The sequence below is a fragment of the Vombatus ursinus genome, unplaced genomic scaffold (assembly GCF_900497805.2).
Source record: "Vombatus ursinus unplaced genomic scaffold, bare-nosed wombat genome assembly UNPS02005459.1, whole genome shotgun sequence".
Taxonomy (NCBI): Eukaryota; Metazoa; Chordata; class Mammalia; order Diprotodontia; family Vombatidae; genus Vombatus; species Vombatus ursinus.
Genome location: NW_020945237.1, coordinates 14,156,136 through 14,176,069, shown reverse-complemented (window position 1 = coordinate 14,176,069; position 19,934 = coordinate 14,156,136). Strand labels below are relative to the sequence as shown.

At 38.3% G+C, this 19,934-nt stretch overlaps 1 protein-coding gene across 1 annotated transcript in view; it reads left to right on the top strand.

Annotated features, from left to right (window-relative positions):
* Positions 1-19,934, top strand: part of PIP4K2A (phosphatidylinositol-5-phosphate 4-kinase type 2 alpha) — a 204,204-nt gene that overhangs the window by 179,446 nt on the left and 4,824 nt on the right. The window contains exons 7-9 of the mRNA XM_027847829.1: positions 5,374-5,487; positions 17,270-17,513; positions 19,251-19,354. Of these exons, the coding sequence (XP_027703630.1) occupies positions 5,374-5,487; positions 17,270-17,513; positions 19,251-19,354 (462 nt within the window). The remainder of the gene's footprint in view (positions 1-5,373; positions 5,488-17,269; positions 17,514-19,250; positions 19,355-19,934) is intronic.

Here is a 19,934-nt window from a genome sequence, read left to right as displayed (position 1 = left end):
CTATAGTGAGAGTTATGCTATTTTAAAATATTTGGGACTTATCTAAAAGTTACTCAGATCACTAGCTTCTCTAAATTTGGATCCCTTTATAATTTGCTATTGATCTCTTTCTTCATTTTAAACTGAACCTTAAGATGTGCGGCATAAATTCAGTGCAAATAGTGTTTACATAATACATGCCAACTAATAGTAATTTAAAGTTTTAACAATTTATTTTCTTGGAATCCCAAATAAGCTGGTTCCTATAAATAAACACATTTGTTACCTTTTTTTCCCCCACTTTTAAAATCTACTAATAATTTCAGTGGTAGTGATTTTTCAGCATATAGGCAGTTGAATGGCAATGATAATTAGTATACTCAATATAGGAAGAAAGGATACATTTTAATGCACATTTTCTTTCATCTTACTGCTTTACACCCATTTCAAATAGACAGACTGTGGGGTTCTCCTGTCTCTTTACTGGAAACAGCCTACTCAATGGATTCCATGATTTTTGCTTGGCAACTGCCTTCCATCCACAAGCCCTGCTTTGCTGATTCAGCCCACAGAGCTGCATGGTCATTTCAGAAATGAGAGCAATAAATTTCACAGCTGTTCCTTTGGAATTTTTTGTGTGTGTGTCTTGTTCTACCCCAAGCCCAGTCCTCTGGATAATTTATATCTGCTGTTGAGCTCAAGGAAGTAACCATTCATTGTCTGACTCTACCTAAAATCATTTTATCTCTCTTTAAATCATCCTCATTACTTCTCTTCAGGCCCTGAGATAGTTCGTTATATGCATACTTAGAATCCCGTATCCAGTTTTCTTGGGAAGCTGCGTCTGTGTTCATTTGTGTTCCCATCACATGCATCTGTGATTCTCCTTAAGCCATAATCAACAGTTTCATATGGGTTTCAGTTTAATAATGACAAGACACATAGTGCTTTTAAGTTTACAAAACCCTTTTCATAAATATCTCATCAATCCTTCTGCCAGCCCCTGAATGTGGCAGGAGGGGAAGGGGGGAAGGAAAAGTGTAAAAGAAGTACTACAGGTATGGTGTTGATGTCGTTGCCAACACCACCATTTACAGGGTTTAAGGGAGGTGTAGTGACTGTCATGGTCACACAGCTAGTTAGTGTTGAAGGTGTGATTTGAACCTAGTAGTTGAGTACTCCTTATGTCATACAAACCTGTTCTCCCTATTTCCCATGTGCTATGAACGGTGGCATTCTTTGGTACTTGAAAATGTTTGTGTGTCTGTCTCAGTCCTTTGTCTCATTTCTTACCTGGCCTTAATCACTGAATGGGTGTTGCCTCAGACACACTGAGACCTGGGAAAGACCTTAGCTTAAAAAGGCCAAGGTCTCCCACTGCATCCAGGGCCATCGCCAGTAGTCCTGATCTATGTCTTGCCACTGTACCCAGATGACTCTGGAAGAGACAGTGAGGCTGGTGACTTTGCACAGCCCTGCCTCACTTAAATCCAGTTCACTTGTAAGTCAAGACATCACCATTCTGATGTCATTGGTCCTCTTCGAGAAGGACAAACAACAATAATCTTGGAAATGGTTGAGGTAAAAATTAATGTAACAGTAAGATAAAACATAAAAAACCAGTAATATAAAAGTAACAATTTCACCTTGCAATTGTATGATGCCTTTATTTTTTAAAAGCATTTTCATTCCCTTAGCTCATTTTATTCTCACAGTTGCCCTCTAAAGTTAATAGGATAGACATTATTTTCCCATCTTATGAGTGAAGAAACAGAGCCATGTGTCTGTCCCTAGCTCATATGTAAAGTAAATTGTATTCAAAGTATGATGATATATAAAACGGAAATTTTGTGTGATGAATTGTTGGTTGGTTTATCAAACCAGAAAACAAAGAAAAACTAGAAAGATAAATCAGGTCCTGGATATTCTGGTTTTAAAGAAAACAATTTTATTTAGGGGGTGGAAAACACCAAAATTTGAAGTAATGCAATTTAATCTTAATCCAAATGATTAAATTCAAGAAACCTTTATCATCACACTTAATAGTAACATGTGCATTGATAAACTGATAGTATGACCCAAGGATTGATGGTTATGTTTGTTGTTCCATCAGTATTCTGGTCTCTTTTCAGGACACATACAGTCTCTGGACTAAAGGATGAAGAAAGCAACCAAGCATAATTCTTAGCTTATTGAATAAAATGAGACTTTGTGCCCCTTGGGATATGTATACATTGGTTTAAGCAACACTTAGACTACTAGCATAGTTAATGACACATAAAAGGTATTGATATACATTCCCCCAAGTCAGTTGGAAAGTGAAGCCTCATTCTCCTAGAGAGGATGATAGGATTTTCGAACTGAAAGGGAGAAAACCAAGGCTCAGAAAAGTTTAGTTTGCCCAAGATCAAAAGGATCAGAAGGGTAATACGTGGCAGAATCAGAATCTGAACCTAGATCTGCTGATTCTGAACTCATTGTTCTTCCCATTGTGCCATGAAGTCCCCGAAACCTCAAAGGGAGAAAACAACACCTGAACTATGGCCCTTGAATAGCACATGCCATGCAAGAGAGAGGGAGAAGAAGAAGAAAGTTTTCTTCTCCTTTTTTGTTGTCTCTTCCCAGGAACAGATCAACCCATTTTCCAGATCCTCTTTTTTTTTTCTTCTTCCAGTAAAGTCCTACTCTAATGCTTTATCATGGCATGCAGGTGTCCTTGGATTGTTAACAGCTGTGCCAGTTGATCACAAGGTCGGGTGGGTCTTACCAACTTGTAAAGGCTTTCAGTATGGACCTGGTAATGGACTCTCTCTGTCTTTCATATGATGACCCAACCTAGCTGAGTTTGGAGAAACCCATTACCAGAAGGCTGATGACCTTGTGGTTTTATTTCCAGTTCTAACAACTAATGATGACCACCTAATAAGGCACGGAGGGAGTGCCCTCACTGATGAAATCACCAGTCCTAGTATTGCCTTCACCAGAGAAATATGAGCATATGATATTTCAATTCCCCTGTCCCTAGAGTTTCTCACCTAGCTGCCAAATCTTAGAAGACGAAGGATACCCTGAAATTGCGCTGTATTTGTACATAATTTGTGTCTACTTTGATGTACGTTTGTTATTTCCGCCTCTTGCATGAAGTACTTCTGCTGGTCTAGCCCCCCAAATGGCATTGGTTTAATCTTTATGAATTTGAATTAATTGTATTGCAAACACAGATCCAATTTGTAACATGCCGTCTGTCTTCCCTAGAGCCTAGCATTCATACTTCCAGATTTCTTTTGCTAACCAAAACCTAAATTCATTTCCTTCCCCTTTCCCTACTTAGTGACATATTTTCCTATGCAGACAACATAAAAGGGAAAATTGCAGCAATTTTCCCAATAATTCAAGTCCCACCTGCCCCTTTCCCTCTCTTCCCTTCCCAAAGAATCACTTGAACAAAAGTGTCTGAATTATCTGGACTAAGAATGACCTCACTTCATTCCTCTTTCTGAGTGCTCATGTGTTTGTAAATAGCTTTTGGGCTTTCTAATGAGTTTATTCTTATTTTTAATTTTTTGTTTGTCATCTTTTTGGATCCTTAAATTTCAAATACTGCACTCCATTCATTGTAAATCTTCACAGGATTGTTGATTTAGACCTGGGAGGGAGTTTACCAGTCCTCTAGTTCAAGTACTTTGTGGATGAGGAAACTGAGACACTAAAGGTGAATCATTCACTGTTTGCAGTTCTTTAAAAAAAAACAAAAAACAACTCATATCTTCCTAGTAAAATTGGCTTTTAACAACCACCATGAGCTTAGTCATTCTCAGACTGTTTAAATTATGTTTATCTTTTCTACATAGTTTTACAAGTATTCATGGCCAAAATTTAGAGGTTAAGTTGGCCTGGCCCACCTTCATGTTGTGCCTCTAGTATTTTCCCATTTTTCTTTTTTCTTTCCTTATGTCTCTGACACTTCATAAATGTGTTGTAGAAGTAGGTCTGTCTGCTGATTTTTTTTTTCATCAGAATCTCCCTATTATCCATCTTTGAATGTTCATGGCTTTGCAAGGATAATTATTTTGGCAAGATCTTTAATATAATCAAGAATATAACACCATTTCATACTTTTCTTCTCCAATAAATTTAAACCCAATTAGTAGGGTTTACTAAGAGTCAGAAGTGTATTTTTTTTTAATTAGCAGCCCAGGATTTAGGGTGATTCAATGAATCCATCCAGTGAGTTTCCTTTTGTCACTTTAAGTGTTTTTATTTATTTATTTTTTTAATTTGATGTCATTTTCTTGGAGAAGAAAATCTTTTCGGGAGCAATTGTTTTCTTTCAATTTATGTGTCTGAAAAAAGAACAATATTCAAGGGTTCCTTAACAATACTATCCAAGGTCACAGACAGTGTATTGATTTGGATTCCTTCCAACTAGAGGGAACAGACAATGGCCAGCTAAGTTTGTTTGGGATTTTTTTTTTAATTTTTTTTTTTTTTTTGCTGTTTCACTCCCCTGGAATACTTGTTGCATTCAGTGAAATGGAATACTCCAAACAGGTGTTTTAAAAGATAGGATTGTTGCACAATGCTTTCATACGTGTGCATGTGCTCCTCATTAATTATTCTGGTCACCATTAGCCTTACTTTTCCAAGTAGGTTATGACAGTCATCCTTAGCCATGCATTAGTTTGCTTGAGTGAAATCGAATTGCATTCTGAATCCCTTATTTATTTGTGGGGCTGGACTTTTGCCATCTTGAAATGTTTCCATCTTTCAAAAGATGCCGTTTTCTCGAACACTGTCCAAATCGAATTAAAATTGCCTTCTGGGTGAGTTCTACCAAGACCTGTAAGAGTTGTGTAAATCATCCCAAACTGTGCATGTTGGCTCTGACTCAGGCAGCTGATTTTTGGCACCAAGCATAATGCTTATGGATGAGTTTGTTGTAGCTGTTACTCATTCCTTGCACATAGAAACATGTTTGTGAGATGTACCCAGCAAGAAGGAGGTGAGGTAATAGGACATTTCTGGTATGCTGCTTTGGTGCCAATAAGAAAACGTGACGATTCCAGACGTCCTCACAGTCCTCCAAGTAGAAGGCTACCCTGGCAACTAGAAAGGAACCTAGGACAACAATCAGCTCCATTTCTATGCAAAAGTTAACAGCCATGAGGGGATATTTTCATGGTGCTCATTGTGTAGTGGGGCTCGTCCTCCATTCCAAGAGGTTCTACTTCCAGTCATGTGGCTCACTTGTGCCCCCTGGCGGTCTCCAAGACACTTAGCTACCTTTGTGTTCTGCTGTCAGCAGGCTAAGCTTAATTTTTTGGTAGAATCTCTTAAGGAGATATGCACAGTTTTTAAAGCCCACTGACCCATATTTTTGCTTCTTTGTCTCAGGCCAAAGAACTGCCAACTTTAAAGGATAATGATTTCATCAATGACGGCCAAAAGATTTATATCGATGACAACAACAAAAAGATGTTTCTTGAGAAACTTAAAAAGGATGTGGAGGTAAGAGGAATTGGTCTTGTAGGTGACTTAATTTTATTCGCAGGAACATTGCTGGACTCTGAAAGTTTTTTTTTAACTCTCTGGGACAAAGTCTGACTAAACAATATGACTTCCCTTTATCAGAATTGTATGTTTTGCAACTTCATGGAAAGTGAAATACACTGCTGTTTTTGTGCTCTTGAAATTAGATAACCAACAACAATTAGGAATTAATAGAAAGCATCAGGGGACCTGGGTTCAAATCCTCCCTCTGATGCTTGGTACCTGCATGACTTCAGCATCTGCTTTGGTCTCAGTTCCCTCATCTGTAAAATGAAAATGTTAAACCAGATGGCTTCTGAGCTCTGGATCTAAGATCCTGTGATCCTGTGCATTATCTTATCTAAGTTAAGGAGATTTATCAAGGCACTATTCCCTGCTCTCATTTGCCTATATATTATTTATTATTTTAGGGGGATGGCCACCTAGTATGTTAGGGTTTCTTAACTATTTTTGTAACATTGGCAAAGTTGGCAACTTGGGCGATCTGATAAAGTCTGTGACTGCTTTATTAGGATAATGTTTTTAAATGCATAAAATAAAATGCACACAATTATAAAGGAAACCAATTTTATTGAACTACAGTTAGCAAAAAATATTTAAGTTCACAGAACCCAGGTTATGAATCCCTGTACTAAGGATAAGTCAGACTAGCTCTACTCATGAAAACCAGTGTGCAGTTGAGGAAGGGAAATTGATTGAGTTCAGTCAAACAATTGTTTCAAAAGATTAGGTTAGCTATTTCTTTGAATCAATTCTGCCTTTGTTTTGTTTTGTTTGCTCAGCCGAGTATTGTAAATTTGGCATTTAAATGGCTTCAGTATATACTTCTGTTTCCTTAATTCCGATATACTTGGTTCCGCAAATAGTCCAGACAAGCCTCAAGCACATTTTTCATTCGAGTCCATGTGAGCTGCCCAAGAGAAATCTGCTGAGAAAAACAAAGGACATTTTAGAAACTAGGGAAAAGGGAGGCCAGGAAGGAAGCAGCATATCAAAATGGGGTCTTTTTTCTTTCTGTCTGCTTCTATTTGAGTATGTAGTAGACATGGCAGACTTTCAGACTGCCAAACTGAGAGAGTAAATGTTTAAATGTTAAGGCAGAAATCTCTTTCCAAAGAGAGTTGGGGGTTAGTTTTTTGTTGTTGTTTTGTTTTGTTTTTGCTCTCTGCCCCTTTCCCTTCTTTAGCCCCACTCCCAAACCATCCCTACTACATCTGGCAATTAATACCTACTTGAAGAATCCTCCCTTCTTTTCAAGAAAACTAAAAAGTGTTTTGTTTACTTCTGGATCATTTTGTTGGTTGGGGGAGCAAGGGGGATATTGCAATTTCTCTTTTCTACTCCCCTTTGAAAAATATGTGGAAAATATTTAAGAAATAAACTGGGGCATTGTTCAGAGCATGCATTTTCTTCTATTTTGATGTGCTCCAAGATAATTCAGAGAGAGTTCCAGTTGAGACTATTGTTATGCCCAATTGTCCTTAGCTAGGTTTACGTATTCTCTTATTAAACAACTTTTTGGAATAATCTTTGGGTTTGAAATAATCTTTCTTAGACCAGAAAGCATAGCTTCCACTTAGAGGTAGGTAAGCTTTTAGGCTCTGCTTTTGAAGATCTAATTGGTAGGTTACATCTCATTTCTTTAGATACATACATACATACATACATACATGCATGCATACATACATACATACATATCTATATATAGTGCACATACATATACATGCACACATATGTATATTATGTGTATATGTCTATATGTATACATATATACATATGCATATGTGTATACATATACACACACCTCCTCCAAGCAAACAAACCAAGAAATAATAAAGCCAGATTCTTTTAAGCCCTAAAGAAAAAGTCAAGTGATTGACTTGGAAAGGCACAAGGCTCTGGTATATTAGACTATAAACTCCACAAAGCCAGGAGCAATGCCTGTTATTTGCTGTTGTTTTTCAGTCATGTACAACTCCTTGTGACTGTGTTTGGGGTTTTCTTGACAAAGATACTGAAGTGGTTTGCCCTTTCCTTCTCCAATTCATTTTACAGACAAGGAAACTGAGTCAAAGTTATTTATTTCCTCCCAATTAGCTTCCCCTCATCCCAGTACCTCATGGTGTGTCCATATAGAGGTAACCATTTCATAAGTATTGAACGGCTAGACATAAATACACTTAAAGCATAATTACTTTTTGTGTTATTTTATTTTTATTATATATAAATTTATTTTATACTTTTATTTCTATATTGTATATGTTTATTAAATATCTACAAAATATATTTATTATTTGTATTGTGTATTTATATATATATTTACATATATATATATATATATATCCTTGAAATAGTATGAATAGTTACTTTGGACAAATTTTGTTTAATAGTATTAGCTACCATGTATATAGCCCTTTAAGGTTTACAGAGTGCTTTACAAATAGGATCTCATTGGATCCTCAGAAAATCCTGGAAAATGCTATTATTATAAGTGCTATTATCATCCCCATTTTACAGAGAAGGAAACAGAGGCACAATGAGGTTAAGTGACTACTAGTTCATGGTCACACAGCTAAGTGACTGAGGTAGAATTAGAACTCGTGTCTGTCTCCAGGTACAGTGTTGTCTCTCCACTGGGCCACCTTCCTGTTGAGGACTTATAATTGTCAGTTATTAGCGAAGGGCAAAAGTGTTTACTTAAAAAACTCAATGCTATATGTTTCCTCATCCTATCATTAGTGTAAATCAGTCTTCTTCATGTTTTCAATGGCTTATTGTCAATTGTGTCTATCTGATTATATGTCATTTTCAAATATTTGTGTTCCACTATGGTAGTGGATCAGCTTTCCCTGAGAGAAGCAGTAAGGCCTGGAAGACAGAGGGCTGAATGAGCTTAGAGACAGGAAGACCTGATCAAAGACCACTTCCAACATGTACTAGTTAGCTCTATTATCCTGGACATAACCTCTCTTGCCCTCAGTTTCCTTATCTGTAAAATGCAGTTAATAATACCATCTACCTCACAAGATTGTTTTAAGGATCCAATGAGATTGTGTAAAGTGCTTGGAAAACCTTAAAGCTCTATACAAGTAACCTATATTCATATTATTCATTGGTTATAAAAAACATTCACATACATTATCTCATTATCTTCCTATAATCAGCAGAAAACGAAGAACTGTGGGGATAAAATGATCTCTTTTTTGGTTGGGTTTAATGGCATACTTTTGGATCTCCCATATGAGTTTCTTGCCAAATGAAATTGTTTCCTTTTTCCCCTAATAGACTAACAACAACAACAAAAGCAGTAATAATAATAACACACTTGTATTTATAAAGAACTTTAAGGTTTACGACATACTCTATATCCATCGTCTCTTTTGATCCTCACAAGAACCCCTTAAGGTAAATGAGTGTAGATATTATCCCCATTTTACAGATTAAGGAAACTGAAGCTCAGAAAGACAAGGACTTGTCCAAGGTCACTGGGCTAGCAAATATCAGAATAAGGATTTAAACCCAATTTCTTCTGACAGGACCAATGCTTTTCTCTAATGCCGTTCCCCCCCTCTGTTAGAATAAATTTGTAGTTTAATTTCATGGGTATCTTTTGATACTTTCAGCAGTATCTAGCTCTGTATTTGGTTGGTAGTGTTAGGTACTTTTTAATACAAAATATGACTTCTATATCATTGTTAAAAATTAAGGCCAGGTTTATAAAGAGTTCTTCCATCAAAAACATCCTAAATGACGAAACATCTACAGGGTTTTGAAATTCATTAAATTTGTATGCAGACAATTAGAGAGAAAGAATCTGGTATTCAATCCTGATAATAAGAGGTCAGAATTTAAGGTTCGTGTAAGAAGAGGGGTTCTTACACGAAGTGCCATGAACTTTAAAATCTGCATGCATACATATATACTATATATGTATATTCACTAAAATTTGGTTTCCTTTGTAATCCTCCATATTTTATTTTGTGCTGTTAAAAACATTATTCTGAGAAGGAGTCCATAGGCATCACCAGACTGTTTCCAAAGGGATCCATGACTCAGAAAAGGTTAAGCTAAATAATAGCTAGTATTTACCTTAGGTTAAGGTAAAAACCTAAGAAAGGTTTTTCTATAGGTTCTATCTATAGAAAAAGATATAACAGTAATATAAAGAGTAATAATATTTGAAATTAGTTCAATGATAAATTTTACTGCATTTTAAGAATAAATAAATTCTACTAACATGTATTAGGTATTGTGTTAAATGTCCACTATGTACAAGGCTCTGTGCTAAATGTATAAATAGACAGCCTTTAAAAAGCAAATGAAGAAAGCCTAGACATTAAATTAAAAAAAAAAACCTGAAGTATAAAAGGAGAAAGTGCACAGTGAGAACTGGAGTGGGTGGTCCTGTGTAGGAAAGGCCCAGGCATTAGAGGGGCTGGGAGCTGGAGGTCACAGTTGAATCTCTGTTTTTTCAGATAAATTTTCTAAAGGATGCTTATTTTAATTTTTAGCAAATCTCAATCAGGTTGATTGCCACTTTCATTCCAGACCCCAGATGTGCTTCCAAGGAAGGCGGTGCAAAGCAACATATTCTAAATCAGTAAATAAACTTTCAAATTAAGTCTAAAAGGTAGTCTTTTAGCTGCTCTTGTACCTGGTACTTCTCTGCTCATGACTGTGGCAATAGTCTCCTCAAATAGGCTCTGCTGGGGTTCAACTGTAATCTTTAGGATGGACCTTCTAGGAGATTTGGGGTTAAAGGAATTAGAGTAGTGGATCTTACCAGGGACTATAAACTTTTTTTTTCATATTTTTAATAAGCACATTTCATTAAAATTGGTTTCCTTTGTAATCCTGTGTATTTCATTTTATGCATTGAGAACATTCTGAGAAGTGCATAACCTTCACCAGATTCCCAAAGAGGTCCATGACACACCAAAAGGTTTAAATACCCTGCATCAGAGGGTCAGTGGGGACTAAGCAGGGTAGTGAGAAGGAAAGGCTTGACAAATAATTGTTCAGAAGATGGAGAACGGGAAAGGAGGACTAGGAAATCCTGAAAGAAAACAACAACCCCAAGCTTCTTGTGTCTTTAAAAACAGCGTTCATAAAGTCGAGAAACAGAAATGAATAGACACTGCTGGCTAGAAGCAGACCGCCACTGGACAGAATCGGCCTCCCGGCAGCTCTTGTACGCTGCCTTTGTCCAGCCTTTCCTCCTTGTCCCCTCCTAAACTCAAGTTTTCAGTGTGCTGTGGTTTGGGGATACCAAAGTTTTAACCAAAATCTTCAATTTGCTAACAGCATATTCATGTTAATGAGATCCAGAGAGGGTTGGGTTTTGTGTTTTTTAAAGTTGACAGGAAAAGAGCTATCCAGCCAACCCCCCTGGCTATATGCTTCTTCCTATACCTTTCAGTTTTAAATGCAGATGTTTGTTGTAACATAGAGCCTCCTTTGGAGTTAGGAGACCTGGAATCCCTCCCTGCTTCAGACACTTGTTAGCTATGTGGCCCTGAACAAGTCATTGAATTTCTCAGAGTCTCACTAAGCTCCTGAACTTTTTCATAGGCTCATAGATATTTCCAAAAGAGTTCACACCATACCAAAAGGTTAAATACCGCTGATTTAGAAGGTAAATAAGGACTAATTGAAAGGAAAACTAAAAGCCATCTACACCAAACCCCTCATTTTACAGATGAACTGAGTGTGCCTCAGTTAGGTTAAGGGATTGCCCCGAGGCAATGAGTAACAGAGGGAGGATTATTCCAAGGAAAGCTTATTGAAAGGAAAGTGACCTATATGAATGAGATTTATTATTACTGTTATTATCATTTCTGTTTAAACAATGGGTAAAACAAGAGCTTGCATGTTTACACTTGCATGTTTTATTACTGTTTTCCTTATGACCATAATGGAAAAAATGTCATGTTTTACCCATTGAGAACAAGGAAATACTGGATTTTCCACCTCTCTTGCTGATATCAGAAGTGGATCAGGAGGTCCCAGAGGGAGAGCTGGAAGGACTGATGATGATAATGTCATCCAGTTTAACCCCGTCATTTTACAAATAAGGAAACTGAGGCCAAGAGGGGTTAATGACTTGCCCAGAGTTACACAGGTAGTAAGTGATTATGGCATGATTTGAATCCAGGTCTTCTAACACCAAATCCATTGCTTTTTCTACCCTACCAAAAGTGTTTTTTCATTCCTTTAGTGGTTTAGTGAGTGTGCCGAGGAGGTAACTACACTTTTATCAATTAGGTCATATTTGCTTGCCAAAAGAGGCTGTCCAGAAGTGGTCTAAGCACAGGCTTGAAAGCTGGGAATGTAACTTCCAGACACATCCCAGGCCTTTGGTAAACTTACAGATTTTTTCTGTTCCTAGAACCATATAGTGGTAGATGTTCCTGACTGGAGGTCCAAACAGAGAACATGGCACCCCAAGACCCTGTCTTTTCATGAGCCTAGTCCCAGAGCTGTTGCCCTTAAAGGGACAAGAGGCAAAGTGGGACCAGGAATGAGTAATAATAACAATAATAGCTAGTATTTATCTAGAGCTTTATGGTTGACAAAGCATTTCACGTATATTATCTCATTTAATCCTCACAACAATCCTTCAAGGAAGGTGTCATTATTATCTCCATTTTATAGATGGGGAAACTGAGATCGAAAGAATACTAGCAACTGTTGTCTTATTTACAGAGCGGATGCTAAAATGCGCCCCCTCTCCCTTTAAGGCAACTTTAAAAGCAGAGTTCAGTCCTGTGTTTCTGAAGATTTGGCACTGTTTAGCGCTGTATAGATTTAGTGGTTCGTAGCAAGATGAAAGACGTTCCCTGATTTAGAGCTAGAAGCCAGCTTGTCCAGCTCTCATTTTACAATTTTACTAAGGCCCATGGAGGTCAAATTATTTGTCTAGTGTTATACAAGTAAGTAAATAGCAGGGCCAGAATCTAGACCAATTTGGACTCTGTCTTTAAACCCAGTGTTCTCTCCACTACATCATTCTGCCTTCACTGTAGACCTTTTGGGGGGTCTTGTACTCCTTGGGTAGTCTGGTAAAACCTGTGCACCCCTTCTCAGAAAAATGTTTTTAAATCCATAAAGCACAGTACATAGGATTATCAAGGAAACCCATTATATTGAAATAACAGTTATCAAAACAGTTCTTAAAAACTTAAGTTCACAGACCCCAGGTTAAGAATCCTGTGTTTTGATGTGGAATACCTGGGTTCAGGTTCCTCATCTGCCCCTGATGAACAATGTGGGCAAGCCTCTCTGAACCTGTTTCCTCATTGTGTTATAAAAGCATGGCATCATAGAGTTGGAAGGGATCTCAGAGGTTATCTAGCCCAACCCATGACTAACCAGGAATCCCCTTTACCAGAGGATCTACCTCTACATCCCCAACCAGCTGTCCTGCAGCTGCCATTTGCAGATCTCTAGTATTGGCGAGCTCATACCTGCCAAGATCATCTGTCCCATTTTTGGACAGCTTGGTTGATAAAAAGTTATATAGATCTGAAATCTCAGTCTCTGAAACTTCAATACATAGTTATTAAATGGTCCTTGTGCCCATTTACACTTGGTTCTGCCCTCTGGCAAAACAAGTGTAATCCCCACAAGCAAAGCAGGTATAGTTACTTTTCCACATGACAGCCTTTCACATGCCCAAAAGCAACAGTCATGTCCCCGGTAAAGAGTTCATTCAACCAGTTCTTACATAGTATAGTTTCAAGTCCCCTCTCCATCTGGTCTTCCACCAGGCTTGCTCAAGATTATGCCTTTCTAAAATGGCCTGCCCAGAATGGGCAAGACTTCAGATGTGGTCAGAACATGGCAGAGTACAGACACTATCACCTCCCCTTCATTATGGATATTATGCTTCCATCAATGTAGTTAATTGTAGCGCTCGCATGATCAGCTTCACATGGGTTGTTGTAATCATTGAATGAGATAATGTATGTAAAGCACTTTGTTAACCTTCAAGTACCACATAAACAGCAGTGATGATGAGGATCGTGGTGATAATTAATTTTCTACTTTTCATGGGGATATTTTAGCTTTGTTTAGACCCAGCCCTGGATTTTTCATCCAGCTGAGTCTGTGTGCCTGCTCCATCTTGGACAAGGCAATCAGCAGAGCTATGTGCAGAAGATACATGAAGGATCAATGATTTCATCAGTGGGGGCAAGAATGAGTTCTGTAGCTCTGGGGAAGTTGTCTTAAGGCAGTAGTGTCAAACCCAAACAGAAATGGGAGTCACTGCACCATACATAAGGATCTCCACAGGCCACATAATGACTTAGAAAAACCACACGTTAACATTATCCGTGTTCTATTGTGTTTTATTTATTTTGTTAAATATTTCCCAATTTACATTTTAATCTAGTTCTGTTGCACTTCCCCAAATGTTGGACATCTCTAGTCTAAGGCACATAGAAAGATTGACTTTCCCAGAGTCACACAACTATTGAGCATCAGGTTTACCTGACTCCAAGTCCAACAGTACAACACAAATATGTGTATTTCTAAATTGATCCCACTGGGGAGATGCTCTTAATATTTCTGGGCATGTATAGAGCAAAGTGGATAGAATACTGGGCCTGGAGTCAGGAAGTCAGGAAGATAATGAATTCAGATATGACCTCAGATAACTTCCCAGCTGTATGACCCTGGGCAAGTCACTTAACTTCTGTTTGCCTCAGTTTCCCCAACTATAAAATGGGTATCATAATAGTACCTCCCTCCCAGGGTAGTTGTAAGGATGAAATGAGATAATAGTTGTAGAGTGCTTAGCACAGTGCCTGGCATGTTGTTGTTGTACATCTGTGTCTGACTCTTCCTGACCCTGTAGACCGTGGCATACCAATGGTGTATATATGGGGTTTTCTTGGGAAAGATACCAGAGTGATTTGCCATTTCCTTCTCCAGTTGATTAAAGCAAATGAGATTAAGTGGCTTGCCCAGGGTCACACAGCTAGTAAGTGTCTGAGGCCAGATTTGACCTCAGGTCTTCCTGACTGCAGGCACATTGCTCTCTCCAGGTGCTATATAAGTGCTTATTCTCTTCCCTTCCCACCCCCCAACCCCCATTTCATTCAAGAGTGAATCAGATAAACTGGGTTCAAATCCCAGCTTTGCTCCTCATTATCCCAGTGACCTTGGACAAATCATTTAACCTAAGATTCTTCATCTGTAAAATGAGAGGATTACACTAAGTGATCTCTAAGATTCCTCTCAGCTCTGAATCTATGATCTTACGAATAAAAAAATCAACCGATAAAAATATTGAGTAAGGGAGAAGGAGGTCATCAGAGCATAGAGAACTGAACATGTTACTTCTTGTAATTCTGCTAATGTTTTTGTTCAGTCATTTTCAGTCATGTCCAATTCTTCATGCATCCATTTGGGGTTTTCATGGCTGAGATACTGGTTTGCCATTTCCTTCTCCAGCTTATTTTACAGAAGAGGAAACTGAGGCAGACAAGGTTAACTGACTTGCCAGGGTCACCTCACAGAGCTTGTAAGTGTCTGAGGCCAGGTTTTAACTCCTGGTCTAGCATTCTATCTACTGTACCATGTAACTGCCCAATCTGCTAATATGGTGGCCTGGAAAAGATGAAGGGAAGAGAAGTCAACTTCACCTCTTCTTAGGAGAAAGAAAACTGACAAATTAAATTTCTGTGGATCTTTGCTGAATAAGCTTTATCTGTCTCATCACGTTAAATACTTCCCATTCTTGATAATGTATAAATGCTTTTATCTGTTGAAAAGTAGACTTCCACTTGGTTTCAATGAACCACTTTTATAAAATCTATGTATTCTATTTCTCTCCCTTCTCCCAAAAGCATTTAGAATGATAATGTGGGATTTCATGGTTGAGGGGCACAAGTATTAAATAGAAGCTAAAATAAGAATTAAGAGAGGAAAGGAGAGGAGACGAGAGGCTTTTTAAGGAACAATTTGTGGGATCTGTTCTCTCTTCTAAGGGTGAGGAAAGGAGATGAAAATAGATATGACCTTCGAGTGGCCCTCTTAACCTTCCTAGGTTAGGCTACTAGGCTGGTGGGAGTGGATAGAGCACCTCACGTGGAGTCAGGAAGATGAGAGCAAATCCTGCCTTGACCTCTCTCAGCCTCAATTTCCTTCTCTGTAAAATGAGGATAATAACAGCACCTATCTCACACAGTTGTTGTGAGGATCAAATAAGGTAACACACAGAAGCCCTTTGCAAATTTTACAGCACTGAGTAAATGTTAACTAATATTATTAGCTTTTATTATCTTTAGAGTATAAGGTGGATCTTGCTTTCAGTTCCAAGGCTGAGCTTTCTCAGGATTAAGAGAATTGCAAAAAACAAAAACAAAAGAACACAACAACAACAACAAAAATGAGCAATAGAAGGTTTATGCATTCCTTCTCTCTTCTTAGCTTTCCCCCAGAGTCCCAAGCCTTGAAAGCTCAGCCCTGTACCTTTACTAAGAAAGCCAATTTTATTTTTCAACTTCTGACAGTAGAAACCTGAGAACAGTCAGCTATTGTGTGTCAGCCTAATGGGGTGAACAGTCAGTTCCTCAAGGTCTGGGTCAAGTCCGTGTAGGGCCATGTGCATAATGGTCAGAGCCTGAGTTGGAACCTGTAAGCAGCCAGCCACCAGAGGATAGAGCAGAGGCTTGAGTGATGTAGCCTAGATGTTCACCTTCAACCAGCAGGTAGGCAGCTGCACCTTCTTTGTTCCGTGTTATTTTTTTAGAATTATAAACCTATGCCTAAGACCACGTGCATCTACCAGAACAAGTAACGTAATTCCAGCAAATCCAGATGAACTAAATAGCAAGGAAGTACATGGCCAGATTCAAATCTCATTCCCCAAAGTCACTTCCATTTCCCTCCATTCACCACATTTGGCCTTTGTCAGGTTACTGGATGGGGGGTGGGCTGGGAGGGAAGGAAGGAATATGGGAGAACTGAAGTCCTCAGAGAAAACTAACCACTTTCAAAGCTGAAGGGAAACCATCAGAATAACTGCTTAAAACCATATGTTTGCACTATAATTTAGGACATTTGGGCTTTTACTTGTTTGCAGGTGCTGGGGGTGAGGAGGGTGGAGTAGGGGAAGGACCTTAACCAACAACATAAGGATCTGTCCTCACTGGGGTTTGTGATTGAGATTAAGAGTAGTTTCAAGTGTAAATGGTGCAAACCATATCAAGAGACTCCTGGCCCAAGCTACTTGGGAGGTCCAAGTTCAATGGCCATTAGTAATTCTTCACTAAGAAGAAGGAAGAAAAAAAATCTCATAAGGAGGGGGGAAAAACCCATCTCTTAATGTTTCTTCTGTGGCAGCCTGGCCTTCTGGGCATTGTTGTAATCCAGCCTAGATGTGACAAATGTATACATTGTAGTGCCCAGGTTTGCATTTTGGAGGAAAAAACACCAGCTCTGAGCCAGCCGGAAGTGTGAAGCAACATTCTTGGCCAGTGAGACAACCTCAGAAGCTAAGGGCTCTCATAAATCAAAACATGCTCAGAGGCTACTCACCGCCTTCTAGGGAAACACTCATCTTGCCTCAGGAACCACTATATTCTCACCTACCCCCACCCCCTTTAAAGTGTTTTCCTTCAGCTATTGGGTTTTGTTTTTTCAGTCTTGATTTTTTAAGTTTTTAAAAGCCTTTTTTGGTTCATGCTTGGGTAACTCATGATGGCATAACATTGCCTTTCACTCCTTCCAGTTTCTTGCCCAGCTCAAGCTCATGGACTACAGCTTACTGGTTGGAATTCATGATGTTGAGAGAGCAGAACAGGAAGAGGTAGAGTGTGAGGAAAATGATGGTGAAGAGGAAGGGGAAAGCGATGGGACCCACCCTATTGGAACTCCTCCAGACAGTCCAGGAAACACGCTCAACAGCTCACCGCCCTTGGCTCCTGGGGAATTTGATCCAACCATTGATGTCTATGGGATAAAATGCCATGAAAGTAAGCTGAGTTCCTAAAACTATTTTTTTGGCATGTGAAATGTTGTGCTTTTTGCATGGTAATTTAAAAAAGAAATCCTGAAATTGACTAAATAAATATGAATTACACACTTTATCACATTTTTCAGAGGTCTGAACAAGTTGATTTTAGGACACGGGAATGTTGAGAGTATCTATAATCCCAGGTTTTCTTAATTTAACAGGTTGAATTTTTTGGATATCATGAAGTCTGGGAATAGAATGAGACCACAGCTTGCTTATTGGGTGGCCAATATCATGAGATTCAAGGATGCTTCATGATGATCTTATAACTTTCCTACTTCCCACCTTATCTCATCCCACAGACACTAAGGATGTAGTCAGTTCTGATGAGAACTTTTACTAAAAATCTTCATGGAAGACTCAAGACTGCTATCCATAACTTAGTAGCAGATTCTCTTTCCTGCATATGAGTATTGAAAGGGTTGAAAGACTCTGTTGGAGCAAATGCTTATATTTTAGGTGATTTTTTTTATAGGATCCCAATGCACTTTTCTTTGGGATAGTGGTAATGAATCCAGCATATTGAGGGATTCCATCTTGGCTAATTCCAGCTTTTCCAGCTGACTATGGTCTTCCTTGCTTCCCAATCTCAAAAGCTTGATAAGTTTGCCAGCAGTTACTAAGATGATTCTATTTACTACCTCAGAGGTAATATACCTAACACTACATACACAAAAAATGGATCTATGCTCTCACCGACTGTGAGTTTTTCCCTCCCACAATGCAGATTGCACTCCATTCATTCCTTCCCATCCTGTGTGATTCTTGTCCATAACGTACCATTGGTCATTACAATGGTGCCTGAGTGTGACCTGTTTTAGGAGTTTTTAGGAATCATGATCTAGCTTGATTCATTTACTTTTGAGGAATTATCATTTTAGCTTCACTTAAATTACATGAAACAAGTCAGAAGTATTTTGCAAAGTTCAGGAAAAGTAAAGTCTCTTCTTTTGCCTCAGATTGTTGTAAAAACCACATCTGAATGGACATATCAAAGGAAATTGGCTTTGTTTTGATTCTGTTTGTCAAGTTGCTTTAGTAATAGAAAACTGTGTGTGGCCATACTCCTCCTTTTGTTCATTAGTGAAACAATTTCATTTGAGACTATGGATTGAAAATAGGCATCATCTAGACTGGTTCCCTTGTCTTCTCTTTTATAATGTTATTTCTATGAGATTGTTGATAAAGCAGAATGAATCCCTTGATGGTATGCAGATTCCAAAAAGCACAACTATTCAACACTTATTTGAGAGGATTTAAATTTTTACCACTAACATAATATATTTAAAGACAGTATTGGGCATGAATTTGATCTTCTTATTAGGCTAAAAATGTACATATGTGTGTGTGTATGTGTACGTGTTTTACATAAGCACATGCACATATGTATGTATGTTTACAGATGTGTGTTATTAGAAATTAAAAATATGTAGTGGTAATTTAAATTTTTTTAAAAGCTAGAAACCTCTGTTTTCTGACCCCTTCCAATGTTCCTATTCCATTAAGATGTTTTATATGCCACTTTACTCTCTGTCCCTCAACCAGTCATTTTTTTCTGCCATTTTCACCCTGAAAAATCTTCACTCTCTAAGAGGCTCTGCTTTTCATTGCCTGCCATTTGTACTATGGAAGGGATATTGCTTAAAGCTCATGTGATAATAGTTGGTGGTGCCATTTTGTTGTCATTCTTTTTCAGATGCACCTAGGAAAGAGGTCTATTTTATGGCTATTATTGACATTCTTACTCATTATGATGCAAAAAAGAAAGCTGCCCACGCTGCGAAAACTGTTAAACATGGCGTAAGTTTCTCTCTCTCTCTCTCTCTCTCTCTCTCTCTCTCTCTCTCTCTCTCTTTTCTTCTTTTCCATCTCTTCTGAGCTGGTGGAATTGCTTACAGCTTGGTGAAAAGTGATCTCCTCCAGGTGGTCTTCCTTTTATGGAGATGTAAAGCAATGTAGTGATATCAATTGCCAGGAAGGCCTCACATTCCAAGCACCATATTATGAACCTACAAGTACCAACTTTTACTTCCAGGTCTAATATCCCCTTTTGGCAAGTCACTTAAACTCCTTGCCTAAAGCTGTTCGCTCTGCAAACTGGGGCTATTGATAGATACATGCATCACTAGGGGCATTATATGAATTCATTAACTCCTATTGGGAAAATGCTTTAAAAATGAAAAGTGCTGAGGATGTGTTAAGAATTCTAATATTAAATGTTCAGAATTAAGGGACTATTGCATTCTTAATTATGGTATTCCCTGCCCAAGACTCTACCAACATGTGTGGTAGTATTTTTCTTACCTTTCAAGGAATTTCATTTTTGTTTATAATGGAGCCTTTTAAAGTTTTAGGCAAACAGGTCACTGTGTGATGAAAT